The sequence below is a fragment of the Oncorhynchus masou genome, chromosome 2, assembly GCF_036934945.1.
Source record: "Oncorhynchus masou masou isolate Uvic2021 chromosome 2, UVic_Omas_1.1, whole genome shotgun sequence".
NCBI lineage: Eukaryota > Metazoa > Chordata > Actinopteri > Salmoniformes > Salmonidae > Oncorhynchus > Oncorhynchus masou.
In genome coordinates, this window is record NC_088213.1 from 26,383,673 (window position 1) to 26,406,120 (window position 22,448).

At 44.8% G+C, this 22,448-nt stretch overlaps 1 protein-coding gene across 1 annotated transcript in view; it reads left to right on the plus strand.

Moving 5' to 3' along the window:
- The window catches only part of LOC135557743 (DENN domain-containing protein 2B-like), an 80,809-nt gene that overhangs the window by 31,414 nt on the left and 26,947 nt on the right, over window positions 1-22,448 (plus strand). Inside the window, 3 exon segments of the mRNA XM_064991314.1 lie at window positions 4,568-5,802; window positions 5,805-5,865; window positions 8,176-8,327. Of these exon segments, the coding sequence (XP_064847386.1) occupies window positions 4,568-5,802; window positions 5,805-5,865; window positions 8,176-8,327 (1,448 nt within the window).

Here is a 22,448-nt window from a genome sequence, read left to right on the forward strand (position 1 = left end):
AATTTCAAATGGATCAAATTGAGATTGTTTTTGTCACTGGCCAACACACAATACCCCATAATGTTAAAGTGGAATTATCTTTTCAGAAATGTTTACAAATTATTTAAAAATGAAAAGCTGAAATGTCTTGAGTCAATAAGTATTCAACCCCTTTGTTATGGCAAGCTTAAATAAGTTCAGGAGTAAAAATGCACTTAATAAGTTGCATGGACTCACTCTGTCTGCAATAATAGTGTTTCACATTATTTTTAATGACTACCTCATCTCTGTACCCCACACATACAATTATCTGAAAGGTCCCTCAGTCGAGCAGTGAATTTCAAACAGATTCAACCACAAAGACCAGTGAGGTTTTCCAATGCTTCGCAAAATAAGGGCACCTATTGGTAGATGGGTACAAATAAAAACAGCAGACATTGAATGCCCCTTTTTTTGCGCATGGAAAAGTTATTAATTGGACTTTGGATGTTGTATCAATACACCCAGTCAATACAAAGATACAGGTGTCCTTCCTTCCTAACTCAGTTAGTGGAGAGGAAGGAAACCGCTCAGGGATTTCACCAACTTTAAAACATTTACAGAGTTTAATGGCTGTGATAGGAGAAAACTGAGGATTGATCAACAACATTGTAGTTACTCCACAAAACAAACCTAATTGACAGAGTGAAAAGAAGGAAGCCTGTACAGAATAAAAATATTCTAAAACATGCATCGTGTTTGCAACAAGGCACTAAAGTATAACTGCAAAGAAATGTGGCAAAGCAATTACCTTTTTGGCCAGAATACAGATTATGTTTGGGTCAAATCCAATAAAGCACATTGCTGAGTACCACTCTCCATATTTTCAAGCATAGTGGTGGCTGCATCATGTTATGGGTATGCGTGTAATCATTCTGGACTGGGAAGCTCTTCAGGATAAAAAAAGAAATGGAATGGAGCTTAAGTACAAGCAAAATCCTAGGGGAAAACCTGGTTTAGTCTGCTTTCCATCAGACACTGGAAAATTAATTAACCTTTCAGCAGGACAACAACCTAAAACACAAGGACAAATCTACACTGGAGTTACTTACCAAGACAGTGAATGTTCCTGAGGGACCGAGTTACAGTTTTGACTTAAATTTACTTGAAATCTATGGCAATACCTGAAAATGGTTGTCTAGCAATGATCAACAACCAATTGGACAGAGCTTGAAGCATTTTGAAAAGAATAATGTGCAAATGTTGCACAATCCAAGTGTGGAAAGCTCTTAAAGACTCACCCAGAAAGACTCTAAGCTGTAATCGCAGCTGTAATCGCTGCTAAAGGTGCTTCTAAAAAAGTATTGACTCAGGGGTGTGAATACTTATGTAAATGAGACATTTCTGCATTTCATTTCAATATATTTGCATAAATGTCTAAAAACATGTTTTCACTTTGTCATTATAGGGTATTGTGGGTGAGAAAAAACATCTATGTAATCCATTTGGAATTCAGGTTGTAACACAACAAAATGTGGAATAAGTCAAGGGGTATGAAGACTTTCTGAAGGCACTGTATTGTCCCTCATATTGTTATTTGTTCTATAATAGGTCTACCCTACATTCTTAGAACCCTTTCCACAGAGAGTACTACATGAAACCCAAAAAGGTTTTACCTGGAACCAAAAAGGTTCTACCTTGCACCGAAAAGGGTTCTCCTATGGGACAGCTGAAGAACTCTGTGTATATGTTGAGTATGGGAAATGTAAATCTTTTGACCTTCATATGTGTACAGTTCAGTAATGCTATTGAACTGGCCCCATTTACCTTCATATGTGTACAGTTCAGTAATGCTATTGAACTGGCCCCATTTACAGTTCAGTAATTCTGGCCCCATATGTGTACAGTTCAGTAATGCTATTGAACTGGCCCCATTTACCTTCATATGTGTACAGTTCAGTAATGCTATTGAACTGGCCCCATTTACCTTCATATGTGTACAGTTCAGTAATGCTATTGAACTGGTCCATTTACCTTCATATGTGTACAGTTCAGTAATGCTATTGAACTGGTCCATTTAATTTATTATATTTACATTATGGCTTAATCAAGCTTTAAAGGGCGTTCTTTAGTTAATACCTAACTTTACCTATCTTGCAGCTTCCTTCACTTCTTTGGGCTGTTGCTATAATGACAAAACCTTTCCTGCTTTCCAAACAGACTTTAGGGGCCTAAGAATAGGTGTGTTCTGTTAACTCTACTGGATTTGAACCCGTAATGCTTGTTTAGAATTTAGAATGTACAATCTGGATTGTTTGAGGAGGCAGGCCACTTGGACATAGCAGTTTGTCAGGAATCATCAATTTGTCAGGAATCATCAAGTTTGCAGACGACACTACAGTGGTAGGCTTGATTACCAACAACGACGAGATGGCCTACAGAGAGGAGGTGAGGGTCCTCGGAGTGTGGTGTCAGGAAAATAACCTCACACTCAACGTCAAGGAGATGATCGTGGACTTCAGGAAACAGCAGAGGGAACACCCCCCTATCCACATCGATAGGACAGTATTGGAGAATATGGAAAGTTTTAAGTTCCTCGGCGTACACATCACGGACAAACTGAAATGGTCCGCCCACACAGACAGAGTGGTATAGAAGGCGCAACAACACCTCTTCTACCTCAGGAGGCTGAAGAAATTTGGCTTGTTACCAAAAACACTCACAAACTTTTACAGATGCACAATAGAGAGCATCCTGTCGGGCTGTATCACCGCCTGGTACGGCAACTGCTCCGCCCACAACCGTAAGGCTCTCCAGAGGGTAGTGAGGTCTGCACAACGCATCACCGGGGGCAAACTACCTGCCCTTCAGGACACCTACACCACCCGATGTCACAGGAAGGTCAAAAATATCATCAAGGACAACAACCACCAAGGCGAGGTCAGTACAGGTGCATCAAAGCTGGGACCAAGAGACTGAAAAACAGCTTCTATCTCAAGGCCATCAGACTGTTTAACAGCCATCACTAACAATGAGTGGCTGCTGACAACATATTGACTCAAATCTCTAGCCACTTTAATAATTAAAAATTGGATGTAATAAATGTATCACTAGCCACTTTAAACAATGCCACCTTATATAATGTTTACATACCCTACATTACTCATCTCATATGTATATACTGTATTCTATACCATCTACTGCATCTTGCCTATGCCGCACAGCCATCGCTCATCCATGTATTTATATGTACAAATTCTTATTCATTCCTTTACACTTGTGTGTGTATAAGGTAGTTGTTGTGAAATTGTTAGATTACTTGTTAGATATTACTGCACGGTCGGAATTAGAAGCACAAGCATTTCTCTACACTTGCGTTAACATCTGCTAACCATGTGTATGTGACCAATAACATTTGATTTGATTTGAGGAGGAGTTAGGTCACTGACACAGTGAGTCAGACAGTCTGACTTTGGCCCGCAGGTGATCAGGTGCTGTACAGCGCTCTCCCCAGTAGTCCCCACCCCCGTGTGAAAGACAGAGCCCAGAGGTGTGAAGAGATCTGTCCCAACCTGCACCTCGGATCACAGCCATCACATCCTTGTCCCAGCCCAGCCCAGCTCAGCTCACACTTGTTATTCTAACCATTGCTAGCTGTGACATCAGATCCCCACCACCGCCTTGGGTTTCGCAAGCCTCAGTCAGGAGCCAAGTCCAGAAAGTTCCCAAAGTCTTCTGAGTGGGGTAGAAACGGAAGAGTCAGAGATGGGTGAGAAAGAGTGTGTTTCTCTCTGTGAAAAGCCCAAATGAGGTCAGCAGCAGGGTGTTTTATCCACATTGCTCAGCATTGAGCAGAAGCAGCGTCGCGTTAGTGACGGTGTTAGGTGAACAATGGACCAGTCTGTAATGAGCCAGGGGCCGGGCCGGTGTCCTCTGTGAGATTGTTAGCTGTTGGCATCAGGAAACACAGACAACTCTCCCAGGAGTAGTGTGGTAAGCTGCTGATGAAGGTAAGAGCTAAGAGCGTCTCATCTGTCTCTCAGCGTGGTGTATTCCCATGGCTTTGTATGTGGCGTCTACATACATACATTCTACCCAAATCATTTTAATTATGTGGAAAAATCCACACATGCATTTTTACTGTAGATATGTATTTGCTTTGGCGTCGAACAGGGATCCCGTACTGCCAAAGTTATGTCACATTACTGGGTATTTTCCATCGGTTATTTCACGAGTGGTCAAAGTTTTCATGTTGCCTATTATCTTAGAAATACATTCTGGCAATGAAGGGTTTTCCTTTCTTTTCTTTCTTCTCTGAAGAGAGAGTTTTTTCTCCTTCTGTTGCCCTGTAAACTTTAGCTGCTATGATTAAACTCCCACTGGTAAGCTGAACACACCTGAGGTAACCACTGGTATTCCCCTCCTAGTCTCTCTCAATGTGCAGTCAACAGTGTTGAGAGGAATTCACAGCAGCTCTCAGCGCCAGACTCTTTCGAGCTGTTAAGTGAGCTAAATTATTATCTTGGTATTTGGGAGCAAATAAAGTAACGTTGTAAGGAATGGTATCATGATGTTTCTGACCCCCCCCCCCCCCCCACTCTCATTCCAGGTGCCAGTCTGCGTCCCCACCCCCCATTCTTTCTGCCACACAGGGGCGGTACCACACCCCGCTCAGCGACAGCGAGGACAACAGGCAGCACGTCAGATACGTCAAAACAGACGGCAGACTCTTGGGCCGGGCCGGCTGGAGCAGCAAGACCGCTAGCCTCTGCAGTGGAGCCTCCCTCTCCTGTGACTTACTGTCCCAGAGCCGACTTACCAAGTCCAAGAGCATTAGCTGCCTGGACAACAAGCTCTCCATCTACAAGCCCTCTGGTGGGGCTCAGGTGGGTCAGGAGGCCCAGGGGGGCCAAGAGGAGCAGAAAGAGAACCAGAAACAGGAGGACCTTCCTGGGGGGGGTGGACTGAGTGGTGGTCCCCTGAGCTGGAGCACCCTTTCCTTGGGACCTTCATCCAACCACAGCCACAAGCGCACCCTCTCTCTCAGCCGCCCCGTGTCAGGGGCATCCTCTGTGGCCATCCGTAAGAAGATCTCAGAATGGGAGTGCAGGAGGGTGGCTCTGCCTAGGATGAGCCTGTGTCTGGAGAAGAGGCCTGTAGGTGAGCGTGTGGGTGGCAGCGAGGGCTGCCCCAGCCTCCTCTCCTCACCTTGCAGTGAGAAGACCTTTGACTTCAAGAGCATCCGGAGGATGAGTAAAGCTTTCTCCGAGTGCTCCTATCCAGAGACAGAGGAAGAGGAGGCAGCCTCAGACAGTGATTTTCTGGGCCGCTTCCAGAAGAGGCCAGGAAAGACCGACTCCTCTGCGTTATTCCTGAGCTCCCTGTCTGCTCGGAAGGAAACGTCTGCTGTACTCAATCGGATACAAAAGATTGAGAAGGTGCTGAAGGAGAGCCCCAGCCAGCCACCGCGGTATCTTAGTAACTGCTATGCACCAGACAAAACGAGACAGAAGTGTGTTATGATAGGTGGGGTCGAGGACTTGGACAGTAGGGGCACCAGTAAACGCAGCAGTATATGTTCCGTGGTCACAGAACCAGACACCCTGCCAGCCTCTGATAAACTCTCCAGACAGAGGTTCAGTGTGAGCTCAACCCGGTCAGAGACCGAGAGCCCAGAGCCCCCCTGTCAACAGACACCGGAGGGCATGCCAGTCAACCCCCTGCCCAAACCTAAACGCACCTTTGAGTACGACGCCAACCGCAACCACAAGGGCACGTCGCCAAGCAACGGACTACCTCCTTGCAGTGCTTCTGAGGAGTCACCACCCCTGCTGCCCACCACCCCGCACCCAACATGACGCGAAATCTGACGAAGGACTGGAGCTCCCCCAAGAGACTCCAGGACAGGTGAGAATAGTCACGTCACCTCTAGACGTGTACACTCTTAGAAAAAAGGCTTTGTAATAGGTTATCCGGCTGTCCCCATAGGAGAACCTGTTTTGGTTCCAGTTAGAACCCGTTTAGGTTCCGTGTAGAACCCTCTGTAGAAAGGGTTCTTTCTACCTGGAACCAAAAGTGTTCTACCTGCAACCAAAAAGGGTTTTTCAAAGTGTTCTCCTATGAGGATAGCCGAAGAACTCTTTAAGGTTCTAAATAGCACATTCTGTTCTAAGTGTAGTCTTTTGTTGTTATGGCATGTGTCAGTAAGTCCACGGTTCAGTGAACTGATGTTTTTGTGTTGTGTTTAGTGCATTCTCAGACAGTAAAAACATGTGTATCTCATCCCCCGGGCCCTCCCTCCCCCTCAGAATCAGCCATGCTGATCAAACAACACAGCAAACAGGAGATGCTGATTTATGGAGCTGCAAAACAAAACATAGGTCCTGCAGGCTGCAGTAAAAACAGAGGCAGTGAATTTGTTTAGTTCCTTTCTGAGAGTTGCACATGGACGACTAGAACATTTATTTGTCTTGGATTTGTAAATGTCTCTAGCATGTCCTGAGAATGTTTTTATGGGGGTAAGGATCATAGACCAAGCTTTACTTTCTTGGTGTTGAAGTGTATCTATCGGACTACAGTTCTGGCTGTAGTCAGATAGACAGTAGAGTGGCCTCGCTCACTTTGTAGTGATGCTGCTCACTGAAATGGTCTGCCATTTCTGTTCAGCATTTGATAGTAAGCATATAAACATTGAATCTGCTATTCATTTTCTCAAGGCCTCAATGTTTTCCTGCATTAGAAAGACAGTATTTTTGGCTTCATATGAAGAGGATCACATTGTTCTATTGATATTGTTCATGGCTTTTGTTTTTCTGTTTTTTCTAATTTGATTTGTCTAGAATGTTGCCATTGAAATGGAATATGTTAAATTGAGTTTCTGCTGTTTTTCCAGTGTTCTTTTGTAATAATGTCAGTCTTTCATTGAACAAACATTAAGTAGCCTAATTGCAATATAAAACAAATTTCAAATGTCAACTACTTTAGACAGGGCACTGTGTATCTTAGTATAAGGCCAGGTAACGGACGTCTGCTGTCCGTGAGAAGCAAAGTATTACTGTAAATGTCTATAACACAGTGTACTGTAATAATGGTTGAATTAGAACATCCTTAAATATCACTGCTCAGCTCCAGCTAAACTGTTCATGTCCAAGACCATCAATTGTTCTATCCTTGAAATCCAACAACTTTTCAACAACGTTCCAAGTAACATCAAAACAGGACTGTATTCTTCTTATATCATGCCTGTTATTTAGCAAAGGCCTACAGTATGTTGTCTTGCCAGTGGATATCCCAAGGTTCCCAGTGTGCCTCCTCATCCTTCTTCATTATGTTGCTGTAGAGCTGTGCAGTACAGGCAGCTATTAGCCTGTTGTCTTTCTGCAACACTTAATATTGTTTATTACCCTCGTTCTTTATCCCCCTTTAAATTGCCTTCAGAGCACAACTTGTTTAGGCCAATGACTGAGGGCAGGGCCTTGCCAGATCCTCTTGATGAGCGGAGAGGAGGAGGAGATCCTTTAATGTCCCTGACTTGGAGTCAGTGTTTAACATTCCTGCGGCAGACGCAATTTCAGAGCATGTTTAAAAGCCATGAGCCGTCAATGGTGCAGGACAGCAGGAGTGAACTCACTGATCTAATGGAGGGGTTGGTGGTAAATATACAGGAAATGACTTTGTGATTGGAGCACATGTTGCTGTCAGTGTAGTGTTGCTGTCATTACTTTAGTGGTTCTCTGAACCAGTGTTCCAGGTCTCTCTCTCTCTCTCTCTCTCTCTCTCTCTCTCTCTCTCTCTCTCTCTAATTGGCAGCTTCATAGAATGCTGTTGAGGGATGAGGCATATTTGGGTCTCCTTGGAACAGTGGCTTTCATCCTCTCAGGTGGTCCTCGCTGATTGTAATCGGCCAGTAGAGGATGTCAGGGTGGAATGATCCAGACTCTCTGGACTGCAGTTCTCCTCTCCACTGCAGTTCTCCTCTCCACTGTCTCAGCACACAGCTATACATGATTAAATACCATATTATTTTCTGCTTTTTTCATCCTCCCTTCCTGTTTCTTGTTTCTTCCCGTCTTTCCCTTCCTCCCATTCACTTTCCTCCCTCTTTTCCTCTCTGTGATTCTCCCTCCATCAATCCCCTTACTTTCTCTTTCTGACTCTCTCTCTCTCTATTTCTGTCTCTCTCTCTCTCTCTCTCTTTCTGACTCTCTCTCTCTCCAGGGAGTCATGCGAGTTGGAGGATGCTGCCAGCCTGGCCTCCTCGTACCCGTCCTCTCACACAGAGAATGGCACTGTTTCCACAGAGACCCGCAGCAGCAGCCGGCCCAGCTCCAAAAACACTTTAGAGGAGAACGCCTATGAGGACATAGTGGGTAAGAATGCATCTGTGTCTGGATAGCTGAGGATAACTCAGCCTGACCTGCAACACTTACTGATGCATTGTAATTCAGTGAATAAGCAGGATTGTGAAAGCCAAACTCTGTTAGTGACTGCTGATGCAAGTAGTAATTCCAAAATCCTTTCACACACTTGGTAGATTTCTAGAGAGTTCTGATTGTTGGTCACTCAATTCAATTCAAGGGCTTTATTGGCATGGGAAACATGTGTTAACATTGCCAAAGCAAGTAAGGTAGATAATATATAAAGTGAAATAAACAATAAAAATTAACAGTAGACATCACACATACAGAAGTTTCAAAACAATAAAGACATTACAAATGTCATATTATATATATATACAGTGTTTTTACAATGTACAAATGGTAAAGGACACAAGATAAAATAAATAAGCATAGATATGGGTTGTATTTACAATGGTGCGTGTTCTTCACTGGTTGCCCTTTTCTCGTGGCAACAGGTCACAAATCTTGCTGCTCTGATGGCACACTGTGGAATTTCACCCAGTAGATATGGGAGTTTTTCAAAATTGGATTTGTTTTCGAATTCTTTGTGGATCTGTGTAATCTGAGGGAAATATGTCTCTCTAATATGGTCATACATTGGGCAGGAGGTTAGGAAGTGCAGCTCAGTTTCCACCTCATTTTGTGGGCAGTGAGCACATAGCCTGTCTTCTCTTGGGAGCCAAGTCTGCCTACGGCGGCCTTTCTCAATAGCAAGGCTATGCTCGCTGAGTCTGTACATAGTCAAAGCTTTCCTTAATTTTGGGTCAGTCACAGTGGTCAGGTATTCTGCTGCTGTGTACTCTCTGTGTAGGGCCAAAAAGCATTCTAGTTTGCTCTGTTTTTTTGTTAATTCTTTCCAATGTGTCAAGTAATTATCTTTTTGTTTTCTCATGATTTGGTTGGGTCTAATTGTGCTGCTGTCCTGGGGCTCTGTAGGGTGTGATTGTGAACAGAGCCCCAGGACCAGCTTGCTTAGGGGACTCTTCTACAGGTTCATCTCTCTGTAGGTGATGGCTTTGTTGTGGAAAGTTTGGGAATCGCTTCCTTTTAGGTGGTTATAGAATTTAACAGCTCTTTTCTGGATTTTGATAATTAGTGGGTATCGGCCTAATTCTGCTCTGCATGCATTATTTGGTGTTCTACGTTGTACACGGAGGATATTTTTGCAGAATTCGGCGTGCAGAGTCTCAATTTGGTGTTTGTCCCATTTTGTGAAGTCTTGGTTGGTGAGTGGACCCCAGACCTCACAACCATAAAGGGCAATGGACTCTATGACTGATTCAAGTATTTTTAGCCAAATCCTAATTGGTATGTTGAAATTTATGTTCCTTTTGATGGCATAGAATGCCCTTCTTGCCTTGTCTCTCAGATCGTTCACAGCCTTGTGGAAGTTACCTGAGGCGCTGATGTTTAGGCCAAGGTATGTATAGTTTTTTGTGTGCTCTAGGGCAACAGTGTCTAGATGGAATTTGTATTTGTGGTCCTGGTGACTGGACCTTTTTTGGAACACCATTATTTTGGTCTTACTGAGATTTACTGTCAGGGCCCAGGTCTGACAGAATCTGTGCATACGATCTAGGTGCTGCTGTAGGCCCTCCTTGGTTGGTGACAGAAGTACCAGATCATCAGCAAACAGCAGGCATTTGACTTCGGATTCTAGTAGGGTGAGGCCAGGTGCTGCAGACTTTTCTAGTGCCCGTGCCAGTTCGTTGATATATATGTTGAAGAGGGTGGGGCTTAAGCTGCATCCCTGTCTAACCCCACGACCCTGTGTGAAGAAATGTTTGTGTTTTTTGCCAATTTTAACCGCACACTTGTTGTTTGTGTACATGGATTTTATGATGTCGTATGTTTTACCCCCAACACCACTTTCCATCAGTTTGTATAGCAGACCCTCATGCCAAATTGAGTCGAAGGCTTTTTTGAAATCAACAAAGCATGAGAAGACTTTGCCTTTGTTTTGGTTTGTTTGGTTGTCAATTAGGGTGTGCAGGGTGAATACATGGTCTGTCGTATGGTAATTTGGTAAAAAGCCAATTTGACATTTGTTCAGTACATTGTTTTCATTGAGGAAGTGTACGAGTCTGCTGTTAATGATAATGCAGAGGATTTTCCCAAGGTTACTGTTGACGCATATTCCACGGTAGTTATTGGGGTCAAATTTGTCTCCATTTTTGTGGATTGGGGTGATCAGTCCTTGGTTCCAAATATTGGGGAAGATGCCAGAGCTAAGGATGATGTTAAAGAGTTTTAGTATAGCCAATTGGAATTTGTTGTCTGTATATTTGATCATTTCATTGAGGATACCATCAACACCACAGGCCTTTTTGGGTTGGAGGGTTTTTATTTTGTCTTGTAACTCATTCAAGGTAATTGGAGAATCCACTGGGTTCTGGTAGTCTTTAATAGTTGATTCTAAGATCTGTATTTGATCATGTATAAGTTTTTGCTCTTTATTCTTTGTTATAGAGCCAAAAAAATTGGAGAAGTGGTTTACCCATACATCTCCATTTTGGATAGATAATTATTCGTGTTGTTGTTTGTTTAGTGTTTTCCAATTTTCCCAGAAGTGGTTAGAGTCTATGGATTCTTCAATTACATTGAGCTGATTTCTGACATGCTGTTCCTTCTTTTTCCGTAGTGTATGTCTGTATTGTTTTAGTGATTCACCATAGTGAAGGCGTAGACTCAGGTTTTCCGGGTCTCTATGTTTTTGGTTGGACAGATTTCTCAATTTCTTTCTTAGATTTTTGTATTCTTCATCAAACCATTTGTCATTGTTGTTAATTTTCTTCGGTTTTCTATTTGAGATTTTTAGATTTGATAGGGAGGCTGAGAGGTCAAATATACTGTTAAGATTTTCTACTGCCAAGTTTACACCTTCACTATTACAGTGGAACGTTTTACCCAGGAAATTGTCTAAAGGGGATTGAATTTGTTGTTGCCTAATTGTTTTTTGGTAGGTTTCCAAACTGCATTCCTTCCATCTATAGCATTTCTTAATGTTACTCAGTTCCTTTGGCTTTGATGCCTCATGATTGAGTATTGCTCTGTTTAGATTCCAAGAACACAGGATGAGATGTTACTATCTGTTGTGCAAGCACTTCCAAGAGTTAATAAACAGTGAACGTGGTGAAATTTGGGGAGCGCATCGTCAGTAGTGTACCTTTGGTTCCTAGGGTGATGCCTCATGATTGAGTATTGCTCTGTTTAAGTATACTGTGATTTTGCTGTGGTCTGATAGGGGTGTCAGTGGGCTGACTGAACGCTCTGAGAGACTCTGGGTTGAGGTCAGTGATAAAGTAGTCTACAGTACTACTGCCAAGAGATGAGCTATAGGTGTACCTACCTTAGGAGTCCCCTCGAAGCCTACCATTGACTATGTACATACCCAGCGTGCGACAGAGCTGCAAGAGTTGTGACCCGTTTTTGTTGGTTACGTTGTCATAGTTGTGCCTAGGGGGGCATATGTGGGAGGGAATGCTGTCACCTCCAGGCAGGTGTTTGTCCCCCTGTGTGCTGAGGGTGTCAGGTTCTTGTCCGGTTCTGGCATTTAGGTCGCCACAGACGAGTACATGTCCCTAGGCCTGGAAATGATTGATTTCCCCCTCCAGGATGGAGAAGCTGTCTTCATTAAAATATGGGGATTCTAGTGGGGGGATATAGGTAGCACACAGGAGGACATTTTTCTCTGTTAGGATAATTTCCTTTTGAATTTCTAGCCAAATGTAGAATGTCCCTGTTTTGATTAATTTAATGGAGTGAGTTAGGTCTGCTCTATACCAAATTAGCATACCCTCTGAGTCCCTTCCCTGTTTCACACCTGGTAGTTTGGTGGATGGGACTACCAGCTCTCTGTAACCTAGAGGGCAACCAGTGGGTCTGTCTCCTCTATACCAGGTTTCTTGCAGGATGACGATGTCTGTATTACCGATTTCTTTGGTAAAGTTCGGGTTTCTGCTTTTCAGGCCAAAGGCAGATGACCTCAGGCCTTGGATATTCCAGGATAAAATAGTAAAGGCTTTTTGTTCCATAAAGTGTCCAATGTGGTTGGTTGTGGTTTGGCCTCAAGCCAGTAAGTGTGAGAAGAGCCTGCTGAGCATCTGGTACATGCCATTGGCTTGGGCGTGTGTGAGAGTGGGGTTTGGGACTGTTTGCCCGCTCACTACCTGGGCGTATGTGTGGCTTCCAAGTTGAGGCCCTCTTTGCGGGGGTGGGGTGCATGGGGTGGGCAGGAGTGGCATAGGTCTGATCTGAGGGGGCCTAAATGGGGTGTGGGCATGGTTGACGTGGGGGGGGTGTTGATTGGTTGGAGTGGGGGTGTGGATGTGTCTGGGTGTGAGGTGGTCTGGATGTAATTCCTCTTGGCGTGGGTCCTCTATGTGTAGGTCCAGGGGGGAGGTCCTGCAGGTCTGGGAGGGTGTCTCGCTGGTCTGGGTGGGGTGTCTATTGATCTGTTGCTCCTGTGTGAAGTGTTGGGGATACGTTTGAGAGCGATGTCCTTTAGAGTTCGGGCAAAGGTGGGCACTGCTGCCTTGTAGAGGTGGACCTGGTCATAGAGGCTGTTCAAGTCCAGGGTGGAGTGGTGGGCCAGGAAAACGTTTGGTTTTGAGGCACAGTCACGGGAAATACTTGCATTTACCCGCTGTATTGTGGCAGGGTGGAAGTCTTTTCGTGGTAGCAGGGTGGAGATAACCACTTGTGCGTTGTGGAAAGTAGAAGAAGCCTTTTTCAATCACTCCCTTCAGCGCTGTGGCCACTCTTTCCTGCTGTGCTCTCAGGTCGTTTGTGCCTGTGTGTATTATTATGTGGCTGGGTGAACCTAGTTGGTCCTCAGACAGAAGGTCGAGGGCGCGCTGGGTGTTTGGACACCAGAGTTTAGACACACTGTGTTTGGGAAAAAGTTTTTTTTCTTCTATATATTTCCCATTTGAGTCCATAAGTAGTACAATCTGTGTCTTGTGTTTGTCCTCAGTGGGTGTGGGGGGGTTGCCAGAAGGGCTATCAGGGTGGCTGACAGGGGGGTGCTCAGAGGGGGTGAGAGCCGCTGGGCTTGGGGTTCTTAATTTGTCTGTTCTGCTGTGATGTCGACTCTATGGTCAGGGTCTGGGGTGGACTGTTCTGCTGTGGTGTCGAGACTTTTGTTGGGTGCTGAGGTGGGCTGTTCTGCTGGCTTCTCTGTGGGGGTGGCCACCTCTCTAGTGGGTTGTTCTCTGTCACACGCCGTCCCCCTCAACCTCTCCTCCATCCCCCTCACCCTCTCCTCCATTCCCCTCAACCTCTCCTCCACCAGCAGTCTGATACTCTCCTCTCGTGCTCTGTTCTGCTCCTCTTTCTCCTGTTGTATTTGTCTCACCACTGTCCAAAGTGCAGATATGTCTCTGTCCACCTCCAGCTCTCCGGGTCTGGTTAAGGGGCTATTGTTGTGCTGGGCTGTTGTCTGGGTCTGTGCTGACTGAAGTGTAATCACCTGCTGTTCCAGCTCCACCTGCCTTATCTCCAGCTGGGTGAATTTGTCCTTCATTTCAATGAGGGAGTGGTAATCTGTGCTGGGAGGTTGACTCTCCGCTGGGGGTTGCTCGTCTGTGGGGTTACATAATGAAGAGGTCTGGTCTGACCCGCTCGGTGTGGGGGTATCTTTATCAAGGGAGAGCTTCTCCTGCTGGGCTAATTCTTTGATTAGGTGAAAGTCCAGCTGAAACTGTTTGGGGTTATTCTGTACCATTACTGTTCCGGACTTATAGATATTTATATTACTTGACTCAGAGTCCTCGTTATCAAGTATTCTGAGTTTCCACCCCTAGTTAACCCCCCTCTCTTAACAAAGGGGTAGTGTGCTAATATAGCACTGTGCCATGCCAGGGGATGGTTTGTGTGAAAGATAAGGTTGCTGATGTTCCCATTTTTGTAATAGTCAGCAAAAAGTGTCTCTTGATTTTCCATAAGGAGCTTCATTTTGTAATCTTTTCTTGCCTTATCATTCTTTACATGCAAAGGGTACTGTATTTTAATTACCTCTGAACAGCGGGAGGGAGCTTCTAAGGCCTCTCCATTTGGTTGGGGTAGACTGTGTGACTCTCCTGCCATTGTTGGGCTAATGGGCTTTGACACCTCTCACTTGACACGTCAGTGTTAGTTGAAGCTGTATCAAGCTTGGCAGAATTATGTTAGAATTCAGTCCTTATAAAGTAATGTTGTGTATTTTCCTTCTTGGCTTTTGGAGATAAAATATAGTTTCAGACTAAGCATTACTCACTCAGTTCCAGGTTGGATGGTGTTTTCAGGTTTCTGTTGTTTTCCAGAGAATTTGCTGTATAGAGAAATAAATCTTGGTAGTTGTGAACCTTCCAGGTGATTCCGTAATTCCGTCCAAAATCAGGTTGTAGGTTTTAAGTTTTGATTTGAAGTGGGGGTTATGTTGTAGAGGGTAGAATCCAGTATGTGTTCCTGACAAAAAAATCCAAGTTTATCTAACTCCTAATCTATCTTTTTTAAAGAAAATGCTGAAAAATGCAGGAGCTCATCTGATCGTGACCTCTGCCTCTCTCTGTCTCTCTCTCTCATATCCTCACACTCTCAGCTGCCAAGTAGACTGGATTGTCTTTATTCTGAAGGATGGCATGAAGACGTGTGCTGCTTTCTGGTTTCACCATCAACTCCGAATTGTTATGGACTGATAACAAGTATTTCTTTATATGCTGAAAGATCTGTGTGTCTGTCTCCAGACAATGGTTATGTGGGAGCCAGCAACAACAGATGGGTTATATATTGCGAGCTGGCCTTCCCCTGGTTAAAAGGAATTTGACAGTCATGGTGTACATTTATACCCCATCTGCTTTCTATTGGACAGTCCCAATTAGCTGACTGAAAAACTCTCAGGGCTTTTCAAAAATCAATGCTAGATTTATACTTAATATTCCTGCTTTACGTTTATTCAGCCCTGTATGGTTATGTAAAGAAAATTTGATCAGCACTCACTCTTCATTATCAGGCCATTCCTTGAGACAAAATATTAAATTGTAAGATTACTCTGTGGCTTGGGAAAGTGTCAACTTGACACTTAGCACTAAAGCTAATTTCACATAAACCAAGTGTTCGACAGTCTCACAAGGAATTGTTTTCACAAAATTGGGGGAATATCTATCCTCCAACAAGGACGTTTGACCTCTTGATAGTTTTAGTAACATGGAAACTACAATATAAGCAAGACCAACTATAAATTCTCTGTATTGACGGTGACAAAGTACAAATGTATGCGAAATTCCTTTCCAGTAGTAAACGTCCTGAGGACTGTGGACAGTGGAAAGGCTGGTTCTCCTGAGGTGCTTCATGTGGCAGCGATGTCTGTCACGTTTCGCCCGGCCATTCTCGGCCCCTCCACTATAAATTCCCTTCCTGCTCATCAGGCTTGAATGTGAGACCCAGTAAAAGAATGGGGGCTGACATGTTTTTAGTTGGAAATTAGAGATTGAGTGTTTGTTGACATATGTTTGAAGCCTTTGAGCATTTTATTTTGCAAGCACATGGGTCAAATTAACTTTAATGGCCATATTTCTCCATCATACATGGTTGACTCTCTTCCTCAATTCGTCCTCTATGGCGTTTTATTCAGTCTCTGAAGATGACCAATGGTTCCAGGCAGAGCATGAATCGGTTGGCGCGAGGGGACCCGGGGGACTTTCATGCGTACCCCAACAAAGAGTCCATTGTTCGCCGGTCGAACACCTCGAGTATGGAATAGGCGATGCGGTCGAAGGCATTTTGGCTGAATGATGATTAGTTACAGAGAAATACATTGCCTCTGTGAGCAGTCCCTCCCCAGTGATCCTGGCTGCTCCAGTCTGAAATAGGCTTAGCTGGCTCTGATCACGGCATGGAATGACGGTCTCCACCACCGCTAAGCAGCGGTTGTGTTCTGTTGGAGGCAGCAGCTACAGCAGTGGGAGATTAAGCCATGTTCTAGTCCCTCTCCGCTCATATTTCAACGTGTAGCAGCACAGACACTTTGGACTCAGACACACACAGCCCTTCTCGAAGCATTTAATCAACTATGTGAGGAGATCATAGCTGTCTGAGGCAGTAGCCCACTGACAATGAGTACATTAAATAAAGATTCTTCTCAAAATAAAATAACATTTGCTACATGCGCTGGATACTACCGGTGTAGACTTTACTGTGAAATCCTTGCTTACGAGCCCTTCCCATCGTTTCAGAATTTTAAAAATAAAATAAAAATAGTAACACGAGGAATAAAATAAACTACACAAGAATGGAGTTATATACAGGAAGTATGAGTACCAGATCAATGTGCAGATGTATGAGGTATTTGAGGTAGATATGTACATGAAGGCAGGGTAAAGTGACAAGTCATCATGATAGATCATAATAATAAGACTAAAATATAGAACAGAGAAGCAGCAGCATATGATGTGTAAAAGTGTGTGTATGTGTGTGGGTTTTGTGTTGGAATGTCAATGTAGTGTATATGAGTGTGTATATGGTCTGCGTATATATAGTCTAGTGAGTGCATATATATAGTCTAGTGAGTGTGTATATGGTGTGTGTGTGTGTATATATATATATATATATATATATATAGTGAGTGTGTATACATAGTCTAGTGAGTGTGTATATGGTGTGTATATGTAACGGATGTGAAACGGCTAGCTTAGTTAGCGGTGCGCGCTAAATAGCGTTTCAATCGGTGACGTCACTTGCTCTGAGACCTTGAAGTAGTGTTTCCCGCGGCTTTTGTGGAGCGATGGGTAACGATGCTTCGTGGGTGACTGTTGTTGATGTGTGCAGAGGCTCCCTGGTTCGCTCCCGGGTATGGGCGAGGGGACGGTCTAAAGTTATACTGTTACATATAAAGAGTCTAGTGAGTGTATATATGGTGTGTATATATAGTCTAGTGAGTGTGTATATGGTGTGTATATATAGTCTAGTGATTGTGTATATGGTGTGTGTATATATAGTCTAGTGAGTGTGTATATGGTGTGTATATATAGTCTAGTGATTGTGTACATGGTGTGTATATATAGTCTAGTGATTGTGTATATGGTGTGTATATATATAGTCTAGTGAGTGTGTATATGTAGTCTAGTGAGTGTGTGTATATGGTGTGTATATATAGTCTAGTGAGTGTGTATATGGTGTGTATATATAGTCTACTGTGTGTGTATATATAGTCTAGTGAGTGTGTGTATATGGTGTGTGTGTGTACGTAGGGTTAGTACGTAGGGTTAGTGCAAGTGCAGGTAGGTGCAAGATAGAGTCAGTGCAGATAGTTTAGGTATCATTCATTTACTATTTAGCAGTCTGGCTATTTAGCAGTCTTATGGTTTGGGGGTAGAAGCTGTCTCAGAGCATGTTGGTCTGAGAGCCGATGCTCCAGTACGTTTGCTGGATGGTAACAGAGTGAACAGTCTATGGCTTGGGAGTCTTTGGTAATTTTTCAGGCCTTCCTCTGACGCCGCCTGATATAGAGGTCCTGGATGGCAGGGAGCTCGGCCTCCGTGATGTACTGGGCTGTCCGCATCACCCTCTGTAGCGCTTTGAGCTCAAGGGTGGTGCATTTGCCATACAGAGTAGTGATGCAGCCAGTCAAGATGCTCTCAATATTACATCTGTAGAACATTTGGAGGATCCGAGGGCCAATGCCAAATCTTTTCCTGAGGGGAAGAATTGCTGCCATGCCCTCTTCACGACTGTGTGCGCGTGTGAGAACCATGTTAAGTCCTTAGTGATGTGGACACCAAAGAACTAGAAGCTCTCAACCCGCTCCACAACAGCCCTGTCAACATGGATATGGGTGTGCTCTCCCCTCTTTCCCCTTTAGTCTACGATCAGCTCCTTGGTTTTACTGACGTTGTTGTCCTGGCACCACACTGCTAAGTCTCTGACCTCCTTCCTGTCTCATCGCCGTCCATGATCAGGCCTACCACTGTCGCGTTGTCAGCAAACTTGGTGACGGTGTCGGAGTTGTGCGTGACCACGCAGTCGTGGGTGAACAGGGAGTATAGGAGGGGACTAAGCACACACCCCTGAGGGGCCCAGGTGTTGAGGGTCAGCCAGGATCCAGTTGCAGAGGGAGTGGTTCAGTCCCAGGGTCCCTAGCTTGGTGATGAGCTTGGAGGGGAATGTTATGTTGAACGCTGAGCTCTAGTCTATGAACAGCATTCTCACATAGTAATTTTCCCTCCTGTCCAGGTGGAAGAGTGCAGTGTGAAGTGCAATTGTGATTGCTTCATCTGTGGATCTGTCAGGGGGTATGCAAAATTGGAGTGGGTGTAGGGTGTCTGGGATGATGGTGTTGATGTTTTTCATGACCAGCCTTTCAAAGCACTTCATAATTACAGATTTGAGTGCTACAGGGCGATAGTCAATTAGACAGATTACATTGGAGCTCTTGGGAACAGGGACAATGGTGATCAGTTTGAAACAGACTGGGACAAGGAGAGATTGAAAATGTCCGTGAAGACACTTGCCAGCTGGTCTGCGCATGTTCTGAGAACATGCCCTGGTATTCCGGCCTTGTGATTGTATTCCACCTCCCTCCTATATTGTCCTTCTGCATGTTTGATGTCTTTCTTGTCATCCATGTCCATGTCCTGTCCCTTATAAGCGGTAGCTCTAGCCTTTAGCCCAGCGTGGATATTGTCTGTAATCCATGGTTTTTGGTTTGGATATGCTATGCACTTATTGATGAAGCCTGTGACTGTTGTGGTAAACTCCTCAATGCTATCGGATATATCGCGGAACATATTCCAGTCTGTACTAGAAAAACAGTCTTATAGCCTCTCGTCTGCTTCATCCAACCACTTCCGTGTTGAGGGCATCACTGGTACTTCCTGTTTGAGCAGGAAGCAGGAAAATGGAGTCATGGTCAGATTTGCCAAAGGGAGGATGAGGGAGGGCCTTGTTTGCATTTCTGTTGGTAGAAAAAAAGTGGTCTATAGTTTTAGTGCCATTAGTGGCACAGGAGACGTGTTGGTAGAAGTGAGGTAGGACGGTTTTAATTCTCCACCCAACCACTTGTTTGTTTATGGCTCCATACAGTTGAGTGCCAGAGTGGTGTTGGCTTGTGGATGGATGTAGACAGCTGTGATAATTACAGATGAGAACTCTCTTGGTAGATAAAAGGGTCTGTAGCTAACCATGAGGTATTCTATATCAGGTGAGCAAAAGCTAGATATTTCCTTCACACTGGAAGCAGCACACCAGTTGTTATTTATGAAAAAAACCTTTCGACTTCCACGAAGCTGCCTGTCACTGCATGGAGAATCCACTGAGTAATACGTGCGTATCGTCATCATCCAGCCACGTTTCATTAAGTCATATTGCAGCTTTTCAAGTCTCTCTGAGATACTCTCAAATTAATTATTGAGTGACTGGACATTTGCCAATATTCACTGTCATTCATATTCACTGTCAGTGTTTCTTATGTCTAATTGGAAACTGTCAAAATGTACTTTGAGAAGATCAGTCATCTGCCACCTGTGTTATGAAATTCATGATTCATTATGGTGTTATGGTATAAATGGTTATGTTATGACAAGCTGTAGTTTGATTGGCGTAGCGTCACTGGGAATAGGTTTCCTGTCTGGTGAATCAGGATATGTACACAACAGTGACTCAGTAGTAATGGATTATGTCTGCATCATCAACCCCAAGCTGAACTGAGTCTCTCTAACATCATTATGTCAACAGTGGTGGTGGTGAGGTAAGATAGCCTCCCTGGCCTGTCTGTCTGAGCCAGATTATCTCTGCTCTAACACTGCATTGGAATCTGCTGACTGGAATAATGATGCTTTGTTTTGTCTATGTAATCATACATTTCACATAGATTTATGAATTGCTGATGAATACAGTATGGCATTTCTCTTTAATTTACAGTTGAATGTATACTGTAGTTTTTAGCATTTTTGAGGTATGAGTGTTAAACAATTTAGATTCCAAAAATACTGTGCATCTCCAAGCATAATTGTGGTCACAAGCCTTCTCTGAAGGATGTACACTGTACAGTTACAGCATGGTTTGTGGTGCCACCAAATGTTTAGACAGATCTCAAGCCCGTTTTGGTCCCGTGAACATCTCTGTTTATTACATGAATGACTGGTGCCACTGTAGCAGCCACTCGATGGCGAGGGACATTCTGTCCATAGCCCTTTTATGGGGTAATCCTATCCTGACATTGTGTAGATAGTCTGTCCTCTGTCTCGCTCTAGAGAGCCTATTGTGTAAACAGATGCCGAGTCACAGTGCGTGTCACAGTGTGTGTGCAGCCAGGTCAGAAGTGGTATGTGTGTGTGTGTGTGTCACAGTGTGGGTGCAGCCAGGTCAGGAGAGGTGTGCCCACTCTGGATGTGAGTAACCACAGCAGTTGATTCGTACCCTCCTGTGCGTCAGAAGCCAGGGAGACATATCATCATCCCAGCAGGCTGTCATTACTCTGCTTCAGTTGATTGGGGACCCAGAGCACTGAGACGTCAGTCAGTCCAGCCCTAGAGCTGGGCCATACAGGCAAATATCCATATCGCGATAAATTGCCTGAATTGATGTGATAACAATAAATATATAGTTTAATACATTAATGTGCAGCACCACAGTACATTTTTCATATTACCCTTCAAACTACTACTACTGGCCTCCCGGGCGTCGCAGTGTTCTAAGGCACTGCATCGCAGTGCTCTGATGATCTCACTGAGATGGTTCATAAATAGGCAATAAATGATGAACCCCTTTTAACAAAACAGATACCTTTAACAGATACATTTATCACAGTTTAACGTTGGCCTTCAAGGTGTTCCTCCAGTTTATAGGATTCTCTTTCATCATTGAGATGCTGAAGTATAGATTTAGTGTAGTCTCTTTTACCAGACACTAGCTCTGTTGTAAGATTCATTCTCGTCTTTCACTGCAAGTCTTTCCCTCATGCCTTTCGACACCATCTGGCTCTGTTTTCCTTTTTAGTGCAGTTCCTTCGTTTTCTCACAACCTTTTCAGACCCAGCTGAAATGCTATTCTCAGAGCACGTCTGGATGGACATGGCCAGTGGTGTTATACAAGTTTTTATACACGCTGGCTGGCCCTTTTCCAAGTGACATCAGTGAAAGCAGTGCTGTGTGAGATTCCTGTCAGTGTGCAGTGGAAAAACCCAAAACTCTTTGTGCAAACCTCTGAAATGTTGAGTGAACATTTCTACATCAACAGTCTCATTGAAAGGATGTGAGAATGAAGTCCAGTGATATCTGAGAGGAGGAGGATGTCCCGCTCCGCTCCTCCCCTTCGCCTCCCGCAGCAGACAGCCTGCATACTCCGGCCATGACTCACCACTAGCAGCCCAGCAGACAGCCTGCATACTCCGGCCATGACTCACCACTAGCAGCCCAGCAGACAGCCTGCATACTCCGGCCATGACTCACCACTAGCAGCCCAGCAGACAGCCTGCATACTCCGGCCATGACTCACCACTAGCAGCCCAGCAGACAGCCTGCATACTCCGGCCATGACTCACCACTAGCAGCCCAGCAGACAGCCTGCATACTCCGGCCATGACTCACCACTAGCAGCCCAGCAGACAGCCTGCATACTCCGGCCATGACTCACCACTAGCAGCCCAGCAGACAGCCTGCATACTCCGGCCATGACTCACCACTAGCAGCCCAGCAGACAGCCTGCATACTCCGGCCATGACTCACCACTAGCAGCCCAGCAGACAGCCTGCATACTCCGGCCATGACTCACCACTAGCAGCCCAGCAGACAGCCTGCATACTCCGGCCATGACTCACCACTAGCAGCCCAGCAGACAGCCTGCATACTCCGGCCATGACTCACCACTAGCAGCCCAGCAGACAGCCTGCATACTCCGGCCATGACTCACCACTAGCAGCCCAGCAGACAGCCTGCATACTCCGGCCATGACTCACCACTAGCAGCCCAGCAGACAGCCTGCATACTCTGGCCATGACTCACCACTAGCAGCCCAGCAGACAGCCTGCATACTCCGGCCATGACTCACCACTAACAGCCCAGCAGACAGCCTGCATACTCTGGCCATGACTCACCACTAGCAGCCCAGCAGACAGCC